A 17,159-nucleotide genomic window follows, 5' to 3' on the forward strand; every position below is an offset into this window, starting at 1 on the left:
AAATCCTCTCAATTTAAATGCAACGTGTGCACCCTGACTTCTATGTCTTGCCTTGATTCCGAAACATGAATTATTTTCAAGGAAAGCACTGCTAGCAATGCCCAAGGCTACTGATCTGAACCTGTGCCAGGCAGAACGTTTACAGCAGAAATGGTGTGTAACTCTGAGATCAACATCCCTGTCCCCCTAAGACCTTGGGAACCCATCCCGCACATCTCGTACACCTCCTCGGCTTCTGTAAGGTGGTGGTATTTATTGCCTTAAAGCATCCTTAAGTATTGGCAGGATGGAGACCTGAGAGACTTCTTGTCCTTTATGCCATGCTGTGATATTTCATTACTCGTTTGCTTTCCAAATCTTATACATTTTCCTCCTGGGCATAGTTCTAAGACTTTTCATTTCCCAGCAGCCTCATTTTTACTCTCAGAGCTCAGCAGAGATTTGGTGGTTTGGGTTTTTTTTTTCCCCTTTTTTATCTTGTGACAGTTAAAGATTTAAAATGTCCCAGTCCCTAGCTACGATAAAACCAATATTTGAAACCTCGCAATCTCCCCGGCTGGACGTGTGTTGAGGTAGGGAGGCCAGGAACGTGCAGTTTTGGCTGGCTTAGGCTTGGAGCTTGGCAGCAATTAAGGGAATGGGAGAGCAGGCTAATTGCTTCGTGTGAGCTATGGGGAGCTCTGAAACAAGAGGACGGTCCCTTAGCTTCCCACGTAGCTTGCCCATTCATTTGAACAAGCTGTCGAAGTGACTCTTATTAGAGACCACTACGTGGAGCTCTGGGAGCACATTCCTGTGTCTTCTCCCCTGAGAAACTTATGACAAATGGGCTCGGTTGTAAAGGTCTGACATCCTGATGCTGCCAGATTGATTTAGGCTGGGATGGAAAGAGCCCTGCTCCGTTCCCTGTGAAATATGCGCTATCCCGAATATTCCGGCTCAAACTCAAATGCATCGTGAGCAGCAGCCTGATGAAGTTTGCAGATATCCAGACAGCTCTGCACTTGGATAGAGTGTTTATAAACACGAGCAAAATTCATGTACAATACTCGCCTCTCAGAGCTGCAATTTGAACTTGAGCCAGGGCTAATCTGAGAACTCATCAGTTTGATTAAAGCCTTTTGCACAGCTCGGCTCATCGCGTTGCAAGGCTTCAATTTAGCTATTGTAGCCAAAAATGTTTCTTGGATAAGCTGATTAAATGTTGCTGATAACTATCAGTCAGGTAAATACCAGCATTACCCAAGGTAGAGGAAAAAGCTGATATATTGAATCATGGACTGGTTTGAGTTGGAAGGGACCCCATAGCCCATCCAGTTCCACCCCTGCCCTGGGCAGGGACACCTCCCACTGGATCAGGGGCTCCCAGCCCCATCCAAGCTGGTCTTGAACCCCTCCAGGGATGGGGCAGCCACCCCTGCTCTGGGCAACCTGTGCCAGGGTCTCCCCACCCTCACAGCAAAACATTTCTGCCTGAGATCTCATCTCCATCACCCCTCTTTCAGCTTCAAACCATTCCCCCTCATCCTATCCCTGCCCTCCCTGATCAAGAGCCCCTTCCCAGCTTTCCCATAGACTCCCTTTCAGTCCTGGGAGCTGCTCTAAGGTCTCCCTGGAGAGTGTTTCTCGCTCAGCATGTTGGATCCAAATCTACTGACATCCTGGGGGAACCTCAAGCTTCCCCTTCAGGATTCTAAATCTCTTCAGAGAAATAACTGGAAAATAAATGGGTAGAGCGTCCGTCCTGGAAAGGAGGGAGCTGGCAGCGCCGCTTTCTCTAGCGTTTGAGTTCTTGCTTTTTGCCCTCAGTGATTTCTTTGTCTTTGTTCCTTTGCCTGTGAAGGAAAAAGTCCTCAGTTGTTGATTATCTTCTCGTAGTCGTGGAAATGCACTTGCAGCAGGATCTCTGAGCCCCTAACTCAGAATGCAAGCTGCTCCCTGGGTGTCAGCGGGTGGGCTGAGCTGTAGCTGTGCTGTGGGCTGCTCCTCTTGTCACCCACCTCAGCCTGTGAGGCAGCACCGTCCCCCGAGCCTCTGGCAGAGCCCAGCGTGCCGTGCCGCTCCTTTATTGAGCTGGTTCATTGTTTTCAACCTCTCCTTTGTTGTTGCCATTTTTCATGTCTGCTCTGGAAGCACAATCAGGATGATGAAGCTGTCTCTAAGCATCTCTGGTAGCTGAGTTGTTTTCATTCTGCAGCGCCTCTTGTTAGGCAACAAGTGAACTGCGATGTCGTGCTATGTTAACATTGTATGTTTAAAGTAGGATTTATCTTCCTGCTAACAATCTCGTTTGACTGAGAGATTTTTCTTGATTGTTCTTACTGGTGCAGCTCGTGGATCCCTACAATGCTTTAAAAATAGAAAAAGAAACAGCGTCTGGTGCTCACATACGGCAGAGCGTGATCAGTCCTGGGTTCAGTGTGTGTCATGTAAAATGCTGCACGTGAGCTAGGAAGTAAGTGTGCAGGGCTTAGGATTACGGAGCACGTGGTAGGAGCGGATAATAAATCAGAAGTGACATTTTAACCATGCAATCCTGTTCAGGCTCTGGCAACTAGAGAATATTTGAGCTGCAGCTGGAAAGTGGCACTCAAAGAAATGGGGTGAAAGAGAGAGACAGATGAACTGTAGCAGCTCCCAGTGCCTGTCACGTCTGAAACTTTAACTTCCCTCTGTGTTTCCAGCATGCATTTAATTCCTTCTTGTAGTTAAACCCATTCATAATTCCATACACGTTAACTCCATAGTTGCATATTGGCTGTGACTGTTAAGCCAATAAAGCCTAGGATTATTTTCCTGTTCCTTCGGTGAAGCCAGGATTTCCTCCAAACCTGTCACCTTTGGGCTCTGATCCTGCATCGTTTGAGTCGCTGGCCTCTTCTGTGAACAAGGACAAATCCAGGCTGTGAATAGTGCGGGGAGGTGGTGGGGCAGCACTCTGGGTGACCCTCTGCACCGCTTATTCTGCAAGGAATGGAATTTTGGATTTTGCTGTGACAACAGAGGTGTTCAAGGCCAGGCTGGATGGGGCTTGGAGCAGCCTGATCCAGTGGGAGGTGTCCCTGCCCGTAGCAGGGGCTTGGAACTGGATGGGCTTTGAGTTCCCTTCCAACCAGGGCCATTCTGAGATTCTGTGATTCCGTGAAATGCAGCCCCATACACTCTTTTGGCAGAGGTCAAGGCTTATCAAAACCACATGTTAAGGATGAAATAGAAAGGAGTCTCTCTTGGGCAACCAAGCCGCTGGTCTGTATCCAAAGCTGTGATCAGAGCAGTGCTTTTAAAGACTTGGGCACGAGGAGTTGTTCTAGCCTTAGCGGTTGCCCCCATCCCTGAGATTAAATGCCTTTTGTTCGCGAGGGCTCTGGAGTGTGCCAGCTGGAAAAAGTGCTGTTCTCCTGCTGTGGAGCAGGGTTGTAGTGCCTGCATAACAGCTAGGGGCTTCCCAGCTCTGCCACCGCGGCACCTCCAGAGCAGGCACCTATGGGAAAGCTTCATCTCTCTGGTGTTCTTAGAAGGCAGCCAGTGCTCCCAGGCAGCGTCAAAAACCTCAGTTAAATCAGCTCTTCCCATTGTCTGTGTAGTGTCTGGCTTTCCTAGCAGTGCACAAACATTATCTCTTCCTCCTTAAGAATTCATCATTTGTACCTCTGCTTATTCCCCGCATGAAGTCATAATCTTCTATTTACGATATCATAATGGGTTGCTGTGGAGATAATTGCTAATATTAATAACCCAGAGAGGATGACATCAGATGGGGAATTAGCAGAAAGCGCAGATGAATGCCGACTTCTTTGTTATGCAGCAGCAAAGAGAGGTTAGGGAAATCCAGAGAACAACTGACAGCTTACCCTTAAAAACGAACAAAGGAGACTTTGCTGCTTTCTGAGTTATAGAAAGGAAAATTAGGCAGTTCTGTGCATTTTAGCTCCTGATTTTCCATTACTTTATGAATGAAAGGTGTACGGCATATCAGAGGACGCAGGTTCTGACTGAGCACCTGGTGTCCCGCTGTGTTAAGAAGGCAACAAGTTGTGTTTTTCTTTTAATTAACATCAGATGGTGTGATAAACTGACTGTGCTCAATGGTGTGTTAGTGCTGTTTATCATAGAACCATTCCCTCATCCTATCCCTGCTCTCCCTGATCAGGAGTTTATTTTGCATACGTGCAGAAGGATCCAGTCCTTTGGAAGATACAGACTCAAAAGTATGTATTTGTAGAATAAAGATTGTTGTATTAGGCTATTTCATTGAGGTTTTTTTATAGGGTGAGGAAAGCATCCCTTTCAATATGTATTTGTCATCACCAGCGAGGCCGTCAGCCACGGGAGCTGGGTCAGAGGCTGCCTGAGAAGATGTCATTTGACTTGCGTAAATGGGGACTCATGTTTCTATTCCGTTGTTTCTTTGTTTTCCTTTGACTATTCTCTCCCCGGGTTCCTGTTCCAGAAGACAGGATGTTCATTCTCTCCCTTTCTTGGCTGAAAGCAGTAACACACGTAAGCTGCTTCCTTTTCCCCTCCTCAGGTTGGGGTTTCCCTTCAGGCAGAGCTGGCAGGCAGGTGACAATGTGACCGTGAAGCGAGGTGGCTCAGAGGAGCAGAGCGGTGCTGGTGGGCGCGTGGTACCCATCGCATCTGTGGGGATGCAAAAGGTGTCCCCTGCCAGCAAAAGCCAAGGGGAAGAGGTTGCTTAAAGGAACTCTGCCTGCTGGAAAACATGACTGAGAGGGTGCAGCAGGGAAGAAGAGCCCAAAGCCCAGCTGCTGAGAGCGTGGGTGGAAATTAAAGTAACACTCTGGCTGTGTATGGGCTGAGAAATCTGGCGTATGGACCGTGGCAGGTCAGGGCATTGCTGGTTTCAAAGAGGTCTTGATTTAGGTTTGCATCCATGAGGTCTACACTATCCTATCCTGTGTCTCTAGCAGGTTTTTTAGTAGCTGACGAGAAGCCTTAGATCATTTTGCTTTGATTTATGCTGCTTAAAGTGTCTGTCTTGTCCCCTCCACTCTGAGGCTGTGCCTGTCTGCATTTCAGAGATGATGCTCCTGATAGAACTTGACATTCAAGCAAGATCGCTGTCCCCTCTGGTCAGCCTGGCCGACTGTTCATAGGATCACAGAATCATTGAGGATGGAAAAGACCTCTAAGGTCATCCAGTCCAACACCTCCGTACCTACTAAACTATGTCCCAAAGTACCACATCTACTTGTTTTTTGAACCCCTCCAGGGATGGAGACTCCACCACTGCCCTGAGCAGCCTCTGCCAGGGCTTCGCTTTACTCTTTCTGTAAAGAATTTTTTCCTAATATCCAGTCCAAACCTCTCTGGCAGAACTTGAGGCCATTTCTTCTCATCTTATCACTTGCTTGGGAGAAGAGACTAACACCCACCTCGCCACAACCTCCTTTCAGGGGGCTGCAGAGACCCTCCTCTTCTCTAGGCAGAGGAGAAGCCCACTGTTCTCCACACTCCCAGCCAACACAAGGAGGTGTGACTGTGTGTCACTGAGTTTTTCCTCTCATCAGTGTTAGCTGGGCTGCACCACAGAAGACTTTATTGTCATTGTCACAGGTGAAGTCTTGATCTAGCTTGACCTTTCCTCATAATTTTCAATCTCTTGTTTTCAAATCTTCCGGTTTTCTCCATGCTCCAGGGCAAATGTCTGTAAAGCAGAGCAGGCTTTAATGTGCTTGGAAAGAAAGAAAGAGGTGAGATGGAAAACTATCTTAAATAGCTTTAAGTAAACAGTTGACTTTTAATGACACTGAGATTTGAAGGATTTAGGACAAGGTAGGTGAAATCCGATGAGGGAATCGTCCTGCGGGTGAAAGGTTTCCATGCATTTGATTTGGGCTTAAGTTTGGTTTTTCTTCTAAATATTAGTGGTTTAAGGACCAGGGGGCAATTGAGCAGAAATCAATCCCTGCAAGTCTGCACGTTGGCTTCTCGGTTGACGCGACGCAGGCATTTTTAGGTGCGATGTTCATCGCCGCGTCAGCGAGAGGAACAGTGAGTGTGTGTTTGGTTTGCTTGTGGGGCGTTGGAGGCACAAGAGCGCGGTGCAGGTGTGGTGGGTTTGGTCACTTTCTCTCCTGTAGCCATCGGGATGTGACGAAGTCCCAGATGCCGGCAGGGCTCATGGAGGGGGAACATTCCTCACTAGGCTGGGCCTGTTTTAGAAGCGCATGCCGTCATCTTGACCCTGTCGGTGATAACAGACCCCAAACACAGGCATTTTTCCCTCATGCATCATTCCGCTTCATATTTAGGATTATTGAGCTTATCCATTACCTCAGTTGTCTGAGGACACACTATAGAAAAGGCATTTTAGGCTACGCGAATGACTTCAACGTAAGGAAAGCATGACTAAGGGCTGAGAGAATGTGCAATGAAAATTACCCTTTTCAGGATGAAGAAAATTCCCAGAAAAAACTAGGCATGTGGGAAATGCCTGGCTCTTAACGTAGCGGGTCGTACAACATTTGTGGGCAGAGAGCCAGCCCTCTGCAAACGCATTGTGCAACCGCTATAGTCTTTGCAAGCTTATTGCCAAAAACCATATATTTCTGGGGTGTACGTGATAGAAAATACAATCAAATGACGTTGCTTTCATCTTTCTCTGTCCTGGAGCCCTATCTGCTGTTGGGCAGGCTCCACAGAGGGGTCTGGCCAAGCTGGATCCATGGGCCAGGGTCAGTTATATGGGATTCAACAAGCGGGTTCTGCACGTGGGTCACAAAAACCCCGTGCAGCTCCGGGCTTGGGGAAGAGCAGCTGGAAAGCTGCCTGGTGGAAAAGGACCTGGGGATGCTGGTCGGCAGCGGCTGAACGTGAGCCAGCGGTGTGCCAGATGGCCAAGGAAGCCAACGGCCTCCTGGCTTCTACCAGGAATGGTGTGGCCAGCAGGAGCAGGGAAGGGATTGTCCCCTTGGACTCAGTGCCTGTGAAGTCACGTCTTGAATCCTGGGTTCAGTTTTGAGTCCCTCACTGCAAGAAGGACATAGAGGGGCTGGAGCACGTCCAGAGGAGGGGAATGGAGCTGGGGAAGGGGCTGAAGTACTGGGAGTGGCTGAGGGAGCTGGGGCTGCTTAGCCTGGAGAAGAAGAGGCTGAGGGGAGACCTCATCACTCTCTGTGGCTCCCTGAAAGGAGGTTGTAGCGAGGTGGGTGCTGGTCTCTTCTCCCAAGTAACAAATGATAGGATGAGAGGAAATGGCCTCAAGTTGTGCCAGGAGAGGTTTAGAATAGATATTAGGAAAAATGTCTTTCCTGACAGAGTGGTGAAGCCCTGGCAGAGGCTGCCGAGGAAAGTGGTGGAGTCTGGAGAGGTTCAGAAAGCGTGTGGGAATGGCTCACGGGCACGGTGGTGTTGGGCTGGCGGTTGGACTGGATGAGCTGAAATACCTTTTCCAGCCTTAATGATTCTGTGTTTCTGAGTGGAGAAAGCAAAACTGAGAATTGAGCAAGTCCAGGTATAATGGCTTTTTCTCTCCTTACACGTGTGTTTCAGTGCAGATTTAATAAATGTGTTGCATTAATCCAGACTATAAAGACGACGTAGGGAAGAAAAGAGAAGCTGCCTGTAGAGGATGAGTCTGCCGGCTCTCCTGACTTGAGTGGCACTGGGTGCAAGCACGTCACCTGCTGCTTGATGTCCGCAAGAGCAACGAGAGCATAACAACATACATCTTTGCAACGTTTCAGAAACCAAACCATAAGTAGGAAAGTCAACAGTGGTGAGCACAGTAATAAAAATACATCCGGTGAAGTAAAGGTGCAAGGATTTTTTCCCCAGAAAAACACATTGGCCTTTTAGGGAGGTGGAGGTGACCTTGGGAGCTCAGGAGGGTTTCGTGGCTTCATAAGAAATCAGAAATGACAATCTGATAACGCTTCCTCAGGAATGCATGGAATTCTTCATTGTGAGTTCCGTGTTCTCCACGGGATGTGGGTGACTCAGGCTAGAGCAGCAGAAATGTATCCAGACCTCTAAAGGAATTGCTTGGTGTAGGTGTGTGCAAGCGTGAGCTGCTTTGTTGCTTCCCAGTGTATTGTAGCTCCTTGTTGTAATTCAGGTTTATGCAGTAATTTTTTAATGAATGAGAAGTAGATACAAATGTATGACCTGGAAAATAACTTAATGATAAATTTAACTGTGCCTCAAATCAGCGTCTGCTCTCTGCAATACAACGTAACTCTGGGCTTTCCCCGAGAAGTGAATTGAGTCAAAAAAAATTGTCTTGTGTCCAGTTCTGGAATCTCCAACTTAAGGATATGGAACTGTTTGAACAGGTCCAGAGGAGGCCATGGAGATGGTGCAAGGGCTGGAGCAGCTCTGCTATGAGGACAGGCTGAGAGAGTTGGGATGGTTCAGTCTGGAGAAGAGAAGGCTCCAGGGAGACCTTAGAGCAGCTTCCAGGGCTGAAAGGGGCTCCAGGAAAGCTGGGGAGGGGCTTTTAACAAGGGTCTGGAGTGATAGGACAAGGAGGAATGGCTTTAAATTGGAAGGGGTAAGATTTAGATGAGACATCAGGAAGAAATTCTTCGTGATGAGGGTGAGGAGGCACTGGCCCAGGTCGCCCAGGGAGGCTGTGGCTGCCCCATCCCTGGAGGGGTTCAAGGCCAGGTTGGATGGGGCTTGGAGCCCCTGATCCAGTGGGAGGTGTCCCTGCCCATGGCAGGGGATTGGAACTGGATGGTCTTTAAAGTCCTTTCCAACTCAAACCATTCTATGATTGTATGATTTTTAAGCTGAATAAAAGCCTTTTCTTTCTGTTTACATCTTTCCAATCCGCATGAGAGCAGGGGACTTGGAAAGAAACTGAAGCGTTTGCTTAGGCTTTCAGTCGTCTTTGACATTGAGCTTTGTTCGCTTCCGCATTGTTCTCGATCTCTGTCAGAGTGATGCTGATATAGAGCTGGAACGGCACAACTGGGAGACGGGTGTGTTGTCTCCAGGATTTTCCCATCTTTATTAAAGGGCTGAGCCTGATCCAAAACACAGGATCTCGGGCCTCCAACGTGCCGAGAGGCTCTGTCTCTGAAATTCGAGCCAGGATCCAAATTTTTGTATGAGCCCAATATTTACAACCCAAACCTCTGAAACCCACCAGCTCCACTGTTCCAAGGAGGTTATTGTGTTGTCCCCTTGGGAATGCAGATTAGCACAGACGTGCCTTCTTGCTCCCCAGCACAGGTGCTCGCTGAAAGAAGAACTGCTTGGAAAGCAGAAAGGAGGTCCTTGAAAAGAATCAGGATTGGGCTGATATCCAGGCTGGGAACTGTTCCTGTCCTGTTTGTGTTAATCCACACTGGGTTTAGAAATATTGAATGATGGCTGCTTTTTCTGAAGGTGTTGAGCACCTCTAGTTCCCATCAATCAACACAAGTGGGAGTTTTGCTTACTCAATATGTGTTCCTTGATGAAAAGACCTCATGGACAATGCTTACTGAGTGCCCCGCTTAATCCTGCTGCTTGCAGAAACTGTTTTAAAAGGTTTTCTGCTGCTCATTTCATTTAGGGTTGGTAGATCCTTCCTTGAAGGGCAGAGATGAAAGGTCTCCTCACTTGCTGCACAGCAAAATGGCTCTTGGCTGACTTGGCGATCGCAATGACCTAATTTTTTGAAGGTTCTGCTCTCCCGTTTGTTTGGGGCTGCTGATGCCTTGGGTCTCAATAGCTGCGCTTTGTGTCTCCCGGCAGACCATGCAACAGATGAGCGACCACCGCTACGACAAGCTGACGGTGCCTGACGATGCTGCCGCAAACTGCATCTACTTAAACATTCCCAGCAAAGGCCACGTCCTGCTGCACCGAGCACCCGAGGAGTACCCGGAGAGTGCCAAGGTGAGAGTCACACCAAGGGGGCCTGGGAGACCCCCAGCATCCCAGTCTTGCCGGGACATCAGTGGGAATGGAAATTGGGTGCTTTCTGGAATGGGTTGTATTTACCAGAAGAGGGGTGAAGCATTGGAAGAGGCTGCCTGGGGAGGTGGTGGAGTCTCCATCCCTGGAGGGATTCAAAAAGCACGTAGATGTGGCACTTCGTGACATGGTTTGGTAGGCACGGTGGTGTTGGGCTGATGGTTGGACTGGATGAGCTTAGAGGCCTTTTCCAACCTTAAGGATTCTATGATCCCACCATGGAAATATCAGATGGTGATAGGTGGGAGGCCTGGACATTGTTCTTAACTCCACTGCTGATTTAATTTCCATGTCTCTTGTGCCCCTGGTGCTTCTTTTGCATAACTGGATGTAGCAACAGTTCTGGTTGGATTTGGTGACCTCAAAGGTCTTTTCTAACCAAACGATTCAAACCTTACATCCCATCCAGTTCCACCCTCTGCCCTGGGCAGGGGCACCTCCCACTGGATCAGGGGCTCCAAGCCCCATCCAACCTGGCCTTGAACCCCTCCAGGGATGGGGCAGCCACCCCTGCTCTGGGCAGCCTGGGCCAGGGCCTCCCCACCCTCATCGTGAAGAATTCCTTCCTCATGTCTAATCTAGATCTTCCCCCTTCCAATTCAAAGCCTTTCCCCCCGTACCTATCACTCCATGTCCCTGTAAGAAGTCCCTCCCCAGCTTTCTTGTAGCCCCCTTCAGGAACTGGAAGGCTCCTCTAAGGATGAAGTGGCCCCGTGCTCACTGATAAATCCATGTCTGTTCATTCTAGAGGAAAGGGAGACTAGAGAGGCATAAAGTGTAGTCATTTCTATTCCGGTTTTCTTTCTTAAACAGGTATTTGAAAAACTGAAGGACCACATGCTGATCCCAATAGCCAACACAGAACTGGAGAAGGTGGATGGGTCGCTCACCTGCTGCTCTGTGCTCATTAACAAGAGTTCAGAATTATGAGTTTACAGAGTCCCTCCCTTGTACCTGGCAATAATGTTACACACAAGGTAGACGAGTCTGTATCCACACTTTTATTGGTTTGATTGACAATCTACTGTACCACTGTGCTACTAACCCTTGTTTACAGATTTCTTGCTTTCATGTATTTTTATGATGTCCTTGATGATGGTACTTAAGGTAGACGTGTGATTTGTCGGGGGGCACATAATTCTGAAGTACGTTAGTCCCATGGGCTAGCAGAAGACAATTGTAATGGTTAACCCCTAGCTTTAGTGATTTAACATATCTGTGTGAAAATTTAATGAAAATTTAATGAAAACCAACTAATTCTCAGCATCTCAAGCACCTCTGTTGTCTTTACACTGTTCCCTTCTCCTGAATTTTTTATCTTGCTTCCTTGCTCTGCATCTTTTTCGCCTTCCTCCATCTTTCATCTCTGTTTCTCTTTGCTTTCAGCGATGCGAGGTATCGGGGGGGGACTGATGAAAATCCAGTGGGCTCGTGAACTTGGTGTCTTGTGTGGTGGGGAACCTTCCTGGAACCCTGGGCAGTGCTCGCTGTCTCAGCCATATCCCGTTGCTGTTGTGTCTGGAATCAGTTTCCGACACCAAGTAGCAACTTTGGACAAAGCTTCCTCCTGTGGGAGCATCCAAGGGCCTGGGAAACACGAATGACGGCAAACAAGGCAGTAGTTGTGCAGCCACACAAGGTCTATCCTGCAGGTTCAGGTCCCGGTTTGCTGCTAATGCCATGACTTACAATTTTGTCAGAATGGGAGAGACTTTGAAAGGCCAGATCCCAGGGAGCACCTGGACCACGAAAATGAAAGGTTGAGATGCTTGTGGAAAGGTTAAACCTACAAAAGTAATCTAAAATGTGTACGTGGGGTTAATTCAATTTTTTTTTATTATTATTATTTCTCTCTCTCCTGTTTTTTCCTCTTTTGGAGGCCACTTACTAGCAAATCTCAGAAGAATTTGGGTGATAGGAGTTGAAGGACAGCTATTCCTGGATTCTGTGCACGAATAAGGGAAGCGATTCTTTCCTGAAAGACTGGCGTTTGTACTTTATCTGCCCTTGGGGCGATTTTCCTTGGAACAATAACCATCTTATTTTTTTTAATTGCATGAATATTTACTATGGCATTCGGTTAAAACAAATATATTTGTTGTAGCACATTCCACGACGCGTTTACCCACTGAGTCACGCTTTTTATTTCACCGCAGCAAAGCGAGGCAGACCCGATTGTATTCGCATGCTTCTGGTTAAACCATTTGTAAACTCGGGATGGAGAAACTCCCAAACAGAGGCAGCAGTGGGAACTCTCCAGAGACTGACGAATAGTCTGAACATGTTATCAGCTTCCTAGACATCTCCTCCACCTTTCCTGGACCGCTTGTGGCAAGTTGCTGAGGTACAGTAGGAAGCGAGCAGGGGGAGCTCAGGCAGTGTGGTCTGCAGGAAAGCAAACAGTGTTTTCCAAACACACACTTGGATATCATTTGGAAACCTGCGTGGTTTTTTTTGTGCAGTCGTAAGGGAGGAAGCGCGAGTACTCACATCCGTAGGTATTCCTAGGCATAATTCCTCCCTCATCTCAGTGGCTAATGAGGAGGAAACCTCTTGGCAGGGACCAGAATTGAGCTGATGCTTTGTGGGAGCACGGTGCACTGTGATGACACAAGGGAGAGACCAGTGATGAGCAGAAATGTACGTGAAAAGAGAGCGTGTCCCAAAGAAGATCTTGTTTCAATCACTGTTTTTTATGGCTGCGTGCTGTCTCAAAGGGATCTCTTTTTTGTCTCCTCCATCCCCAGGCTCCATCGTTTCAACCTGACCCTGGCTTGAAGGATGTAACCATTTCAGTGGGGCATTCTCCTACCTTCCTTTGGTGCTTTTATAAGAACTGATAAAGCACCTTACGTTTTAAAATGACATTAAACAAAGGGGTTGTGCCAAAAAGTGACCCTGTGGCCTCCTGGAGGCAAGTTGTACTCTGTTAAAAACCTGTGCAGCTGTGGGAGGTGTTGTACAAAGCCAGAACAGACCCCCCTGACTTGTCTGTGCGTCTCCTGGGGTCTGGCCACCATCCATGGCCTTCAGTCCCTCTTCCCTCCTCTTGCCAGGGAGCCAGAGCACCCAGCTACGCTGGGGTAGCGTTAAGCTGTGGGATTCTTATTCAGTTTATCTCTGAAACCTCTTGATGTGGGTTTTCCTTCCACGCTTTCTCACCTTTCTCTTCCTCAGACTCTGATTTTTTGATTATAGGCACTTTTCTCTTTCAACCCCAAGTGATTTTTCCTTCTGTTGCCTCAGTTCTCCTACTTCAGTCATCTTTTTCCGCACTCGTCCCTCTTTGTTGTTCACTCCAGAGTATCCCAACCCAGAGATGACTACCCTAAACCCCCTCCCTCCTTGAGTCAGGAACCGGGAGGGAGGGGAAATGGAGGGGTCTGCTTTGGCTCCGAGCAACATCTCTTGAGTTGGAAGGGTGACTGTCAACAGGAGCTGTAGATCCAGAGTGACAAGAGTGACTCCTCCTGTTTAGTGTTACTCTAGAAGAGAGAAACATTCACAGGAGATATTGTTGGTATCTTGTGTCCCTGTGAGCAATGGAATAGGGGGCAATGAATTCCCCTGGCTGCCTAAGGGGAAGGAGCAGGGCAGTCGGGATCTCGGAGCTGAGAAACATCTCTGTTGATGGAGAGGCCGGTCTTTCCCCTGTTGCCATTTGGATTTCCGTGCCTCGGAGGCTGCGTTTTGGGATAGGGACTGGCTGAAGAACCTGAATTCCTTCAAGTGAAGATTCCAAGCTGTATTCAGACTAACTTCAGGCACAGAATTTAGGTGCTCTAAGTCACATCTGCGCTCTCTCTGTTGGTCTCAGTAGGATTCATAGTCTCCTAACACAGATGCTCCAAGTTACATCTTAGCCTGATACCACAAGTCACCCAAACTAGTTAGTGGGATTGCCCTTGCTTCTCTGCTTTTCATGTTATTCTTTATTCTGGCATTACAAAGCAAAAAACCACTAAGAGCACTTCAGTTTGTGCATTTGCAGTATGGTACTAGGAACTAAACCCATGCCAAACGCTTCTTGTTCTCGGTGTTTGCTGTTTTTTTCTGTTGCCCAAAGGAAGAATTCAGTTGTGAGGACGTTTCTGCTGTGATACATGGGCATCTAACGGGCATCCTGTATGTCTCGTCACCAGAACATTTCTCAGATGCCTGCTCTAAATAATCATCCTTGCTTAATGCAAATAATAAAACAAAATCTCAAACCAAAAAAGGAGATGAGATACTGAACACTAATAGCTGCCCACACAAAACACTTGATAGTGACTGTTTGGCTGTAGGACATAGCAGGACCGTGCAGAAGGTCTTGTGGATAACAGCAGTGGAGCTTGAATGACTCATCAAAGGGATTTTTTTCCCCCTTTGAGCAGTCAGTTTAGCTCAGTTTCAATGAAAGAGCTACACTGTGCGTTAGAGATCTGTCACAGGCGTTATCTTTGCCAAGAGTTTAGGAAGAGCTGTGATCCGTGGGTTTCTTTCCTCGCCAGAATGTGAATAACAGTGTCTCTCTCCGCAATGAAAATGTGAATGCGTACTGTACCTTATAAGATAAACTTGAATTCTTCCATTTCTGCAATTTTTTTTGTCTTTTTTACACTAATACCTTCCTTTCCTGTCTTAAATAGATGCCACTGTATGAAGCTGCACTCTGATGTTTTGGTGATTGCCATGTGATAGGTACAGAGCTTGTAGGCAACACCATGTCCAGTTTGAAACACAGAAAGTCAGCGCACAGAATTTGCTGCTTGTTCACAGCAAATTGGGGGTGAAATCTGAATAAAAAATGAGCTGTTGATTTCATTCAGCTTCTTATACATTACATCAATGAGGTCTGAGCCAAATTGCTTTGATAGAAAACATCAATGTTCACATGGATCCGTTTGGGGGAAAATAGCTTACTATTTACGAGTCTCTATTTTTGGTTTTATCAATAAGGAAGCTGGAAAGATAAAACTGCTTAAAGAATGGCATTTGTTAAGAGATTGTGATTGTTAAGAGAGTGTTATTGGACCTTACATGTGTTTTCAGAAGAGTTTTAACTGGACAGATGATGTAACTGGTACAGAGCTGCATGCGAACGTGTTAGTCACTGGTTTACATTGAATTGTTCTGCAGTGCACAAATATGACTACTGATCACAGAAGCGTTGCGTTTCATTACACTGAGAACCTCATTGCAGTATATAGTTCCCCACTTTTTGTGCCAAAGTCATCAATACATTCCATAATCTGTTCTAATAGGGGGTTGCACTTTGTTTTGGTTTTTTTTTTTGGTGATTCTTGCGGTTTCAATGCTCTATATCCCCATTGCGAAGGAATAAAGTGTCAGTTGTACTGTGCACCATGTAGTTTCTGCCTCTTGTTTGGAAGCTGAAAGCATATGTGTTTAATATTGTTCTATGCCATCTCTTTATTCAGAAGAGACCTTTATTCAGGGAGACCTTAGAGCAGCTTCCAGTGCTGAAAGGGGCTCCAGGGAAGCTGGAGAGGGGCTTTTGGTCAGGGAGTGTGGGGATAAGACAAGGGGGAATGGTTTTAAGCTGAAAGAGGGAGATTGAGATGAGATTTTAGGAAGAAATGTTTTCATGTGAGGGTGGGGAGGTCCTCGCCTAGATTGCCAAAGAAGCTGTGGCTTCCCCATCCCTGGAAGTGTCCAGGGCCAGGCTGGATGGGGCTTGGATCACCCTGGTCCGGTGGGAGGTGTCCCTGCCCATGACAGAAGGTGGAACTAGGTGGGCTTTGAAGTCCCTTCCAACTCAAACCATTCTATCATTCTATGATACTGTCTCTGCGTTCTGGGTGCAATGGTTGTGACTAAATTTTATTGCTTTCCAAGATAACTAAACAGGTTTGACTATAGTACTCTGCAGCTCCTGTATCTACCGCAAGTTACAAAAGGTGAAACTACAAAGGTCTCATGGCATTTTATTCTATTGTTCATGTGTCTTTTCTCCCCTAGGATGTCAAGAGAGGCGATGACATTTCAGATGTTGCTTTGTAGTAACATGACAGATAAGCGCATGTTTTATATCTCAATACCACTTGAGTGCTACAAACAGTGCATGTGAAATTACTCTATTCATACCCTTCTGCTCTAATATTGTAAGGTTATGATATTAGGATTAAGGAACTCGGCATACGATGCAGTTACTCTGAGTCCATGGACGCTCATGTAAGTGCATGTGGACCTTCAGTGCCACCTTGTGGGAATCCGAAATTTAGTTGTTGCTTCAATGTTGTTGCTTCAACTTTTTAAGAAGCCCAACATAAATGAACAGTCCTGTAGCAAAAGAACTGCATCCTTTCCAAACTGTACAGTTTTGGTAGTAATAGGACTTTGAATAAACCATAATCTAATATTCTTCTCGTTGGAGAAGCAGGTAATATTCCATGGGGCAGATGTAAAAATAGCCTTTCTACTAGTTTAACTACACTGGTTAAAAGTAGGATTTTTATACACTATGCTATGCTATACTAATACTATATTAATACTACACAGTATTTAAATCAGTACAGCATTTGATGTGGGTACATTGAGCTCGGTGCAATTAATTGAGTAAACTGTATGCACATAGCATCTTTGTGTACCTGAATCATAGAATGGTTTGCATTGGAAGAGACTTCAAAGCCCATCCAGTTCCACCCCTGCTATGGGCAGGGACACCTCCCACTGGATCAGGGGCTCCAAGCCCCATCCAACCTGGCCTTGAACCCCTCCAGGGATGGGGCAGCCACCCCTGCTCTGGGCAGCCTGGGCCAGGGCCTCCCCACCCTCACAGGAAAACATTTCTTCCTGATACATCATCTCAATCTCCCCTCTTTCAGCTGAAAACAGTTTGCCCTCATCCCATCCCTGCCCTCCCTGATCCAGAGCCCCTCCCCAGCTTTCCTGGAGCCCCTCTTATCTACAGGGGAGTGTTGGTACCAATTTAGAGTTTGTCTCTAAATGGCAATAACTAAACCCATCAAAAGCTGCCACTGCTTGTTATATGAAGGAGTTACTCCTAAAATATCAAGCCCTTCAAAAACAAAAGCATAATAATCATTTAAAAAGAAGTGCCCTTTGTAAAACTGAGCTGTAGAATATTTCTTCAGCAAGTAGAGACTTCAGCGCTCAGATGTGCAAATTCACTCTCTGGTATAAGGACACCCCTAGGGAGGGGACGGGTGGGGTGGTTGTAGAGCCCTGCTGCTCTCACAGAGGTGCTGCCAGCTCCAAAAGGAGTT

The 17,159-nt window shown here is 47.0% G+C and overlaps 1 protein-coding gene across 1 annotated transcript in view; it reads left to right on the forward strand.

Moving 5' to 3' along the window:
* The window catches only part of DDAH1 (dimethylarginine dimethylaminohydrolase 1), a 57,942-nt gene extending 42,671 nt beyond the window's left edge, over positions 1 to 15,271 (forward strand). Inside the window, exons 5-6 of the mRNA XM_069862845.1 lie at positions 9,706 to 9,849; positions 10,741 to 15,271. Of these exons, the coding sequence (XP_069718946.1) occupies positions 9,706 to 9,849; positions 10,741 to 10,857 (261 nt within the window). The 3' untranslated portion in view covers positions 10,858 to 15,271. The remainder of the gene's footprint in view (positions 1 to 9,705; positions 9,850 to 10,740) is intronic.
* Positions 15,272 to 17,159: the final 1,888 nt, after the last annotated feature.

This window comes from Phaenicophaeus curvirostris, chromosome 8 (assembly GCF_032191515.1).
Source record: "Phaenicophaeus curvirostris isolate KB17595 chromosome 8, BPBGC_Pcur_1.0, whole genome shotgun sequence".
NCBI classification, from domain to species: domain Eukaryota; kingdom Metazoa; phylum Chordata; class Aves; order Cuculiformes; family Cuculidae; genus Phaenicophaeus; species Phaenicophaeus curvirostris.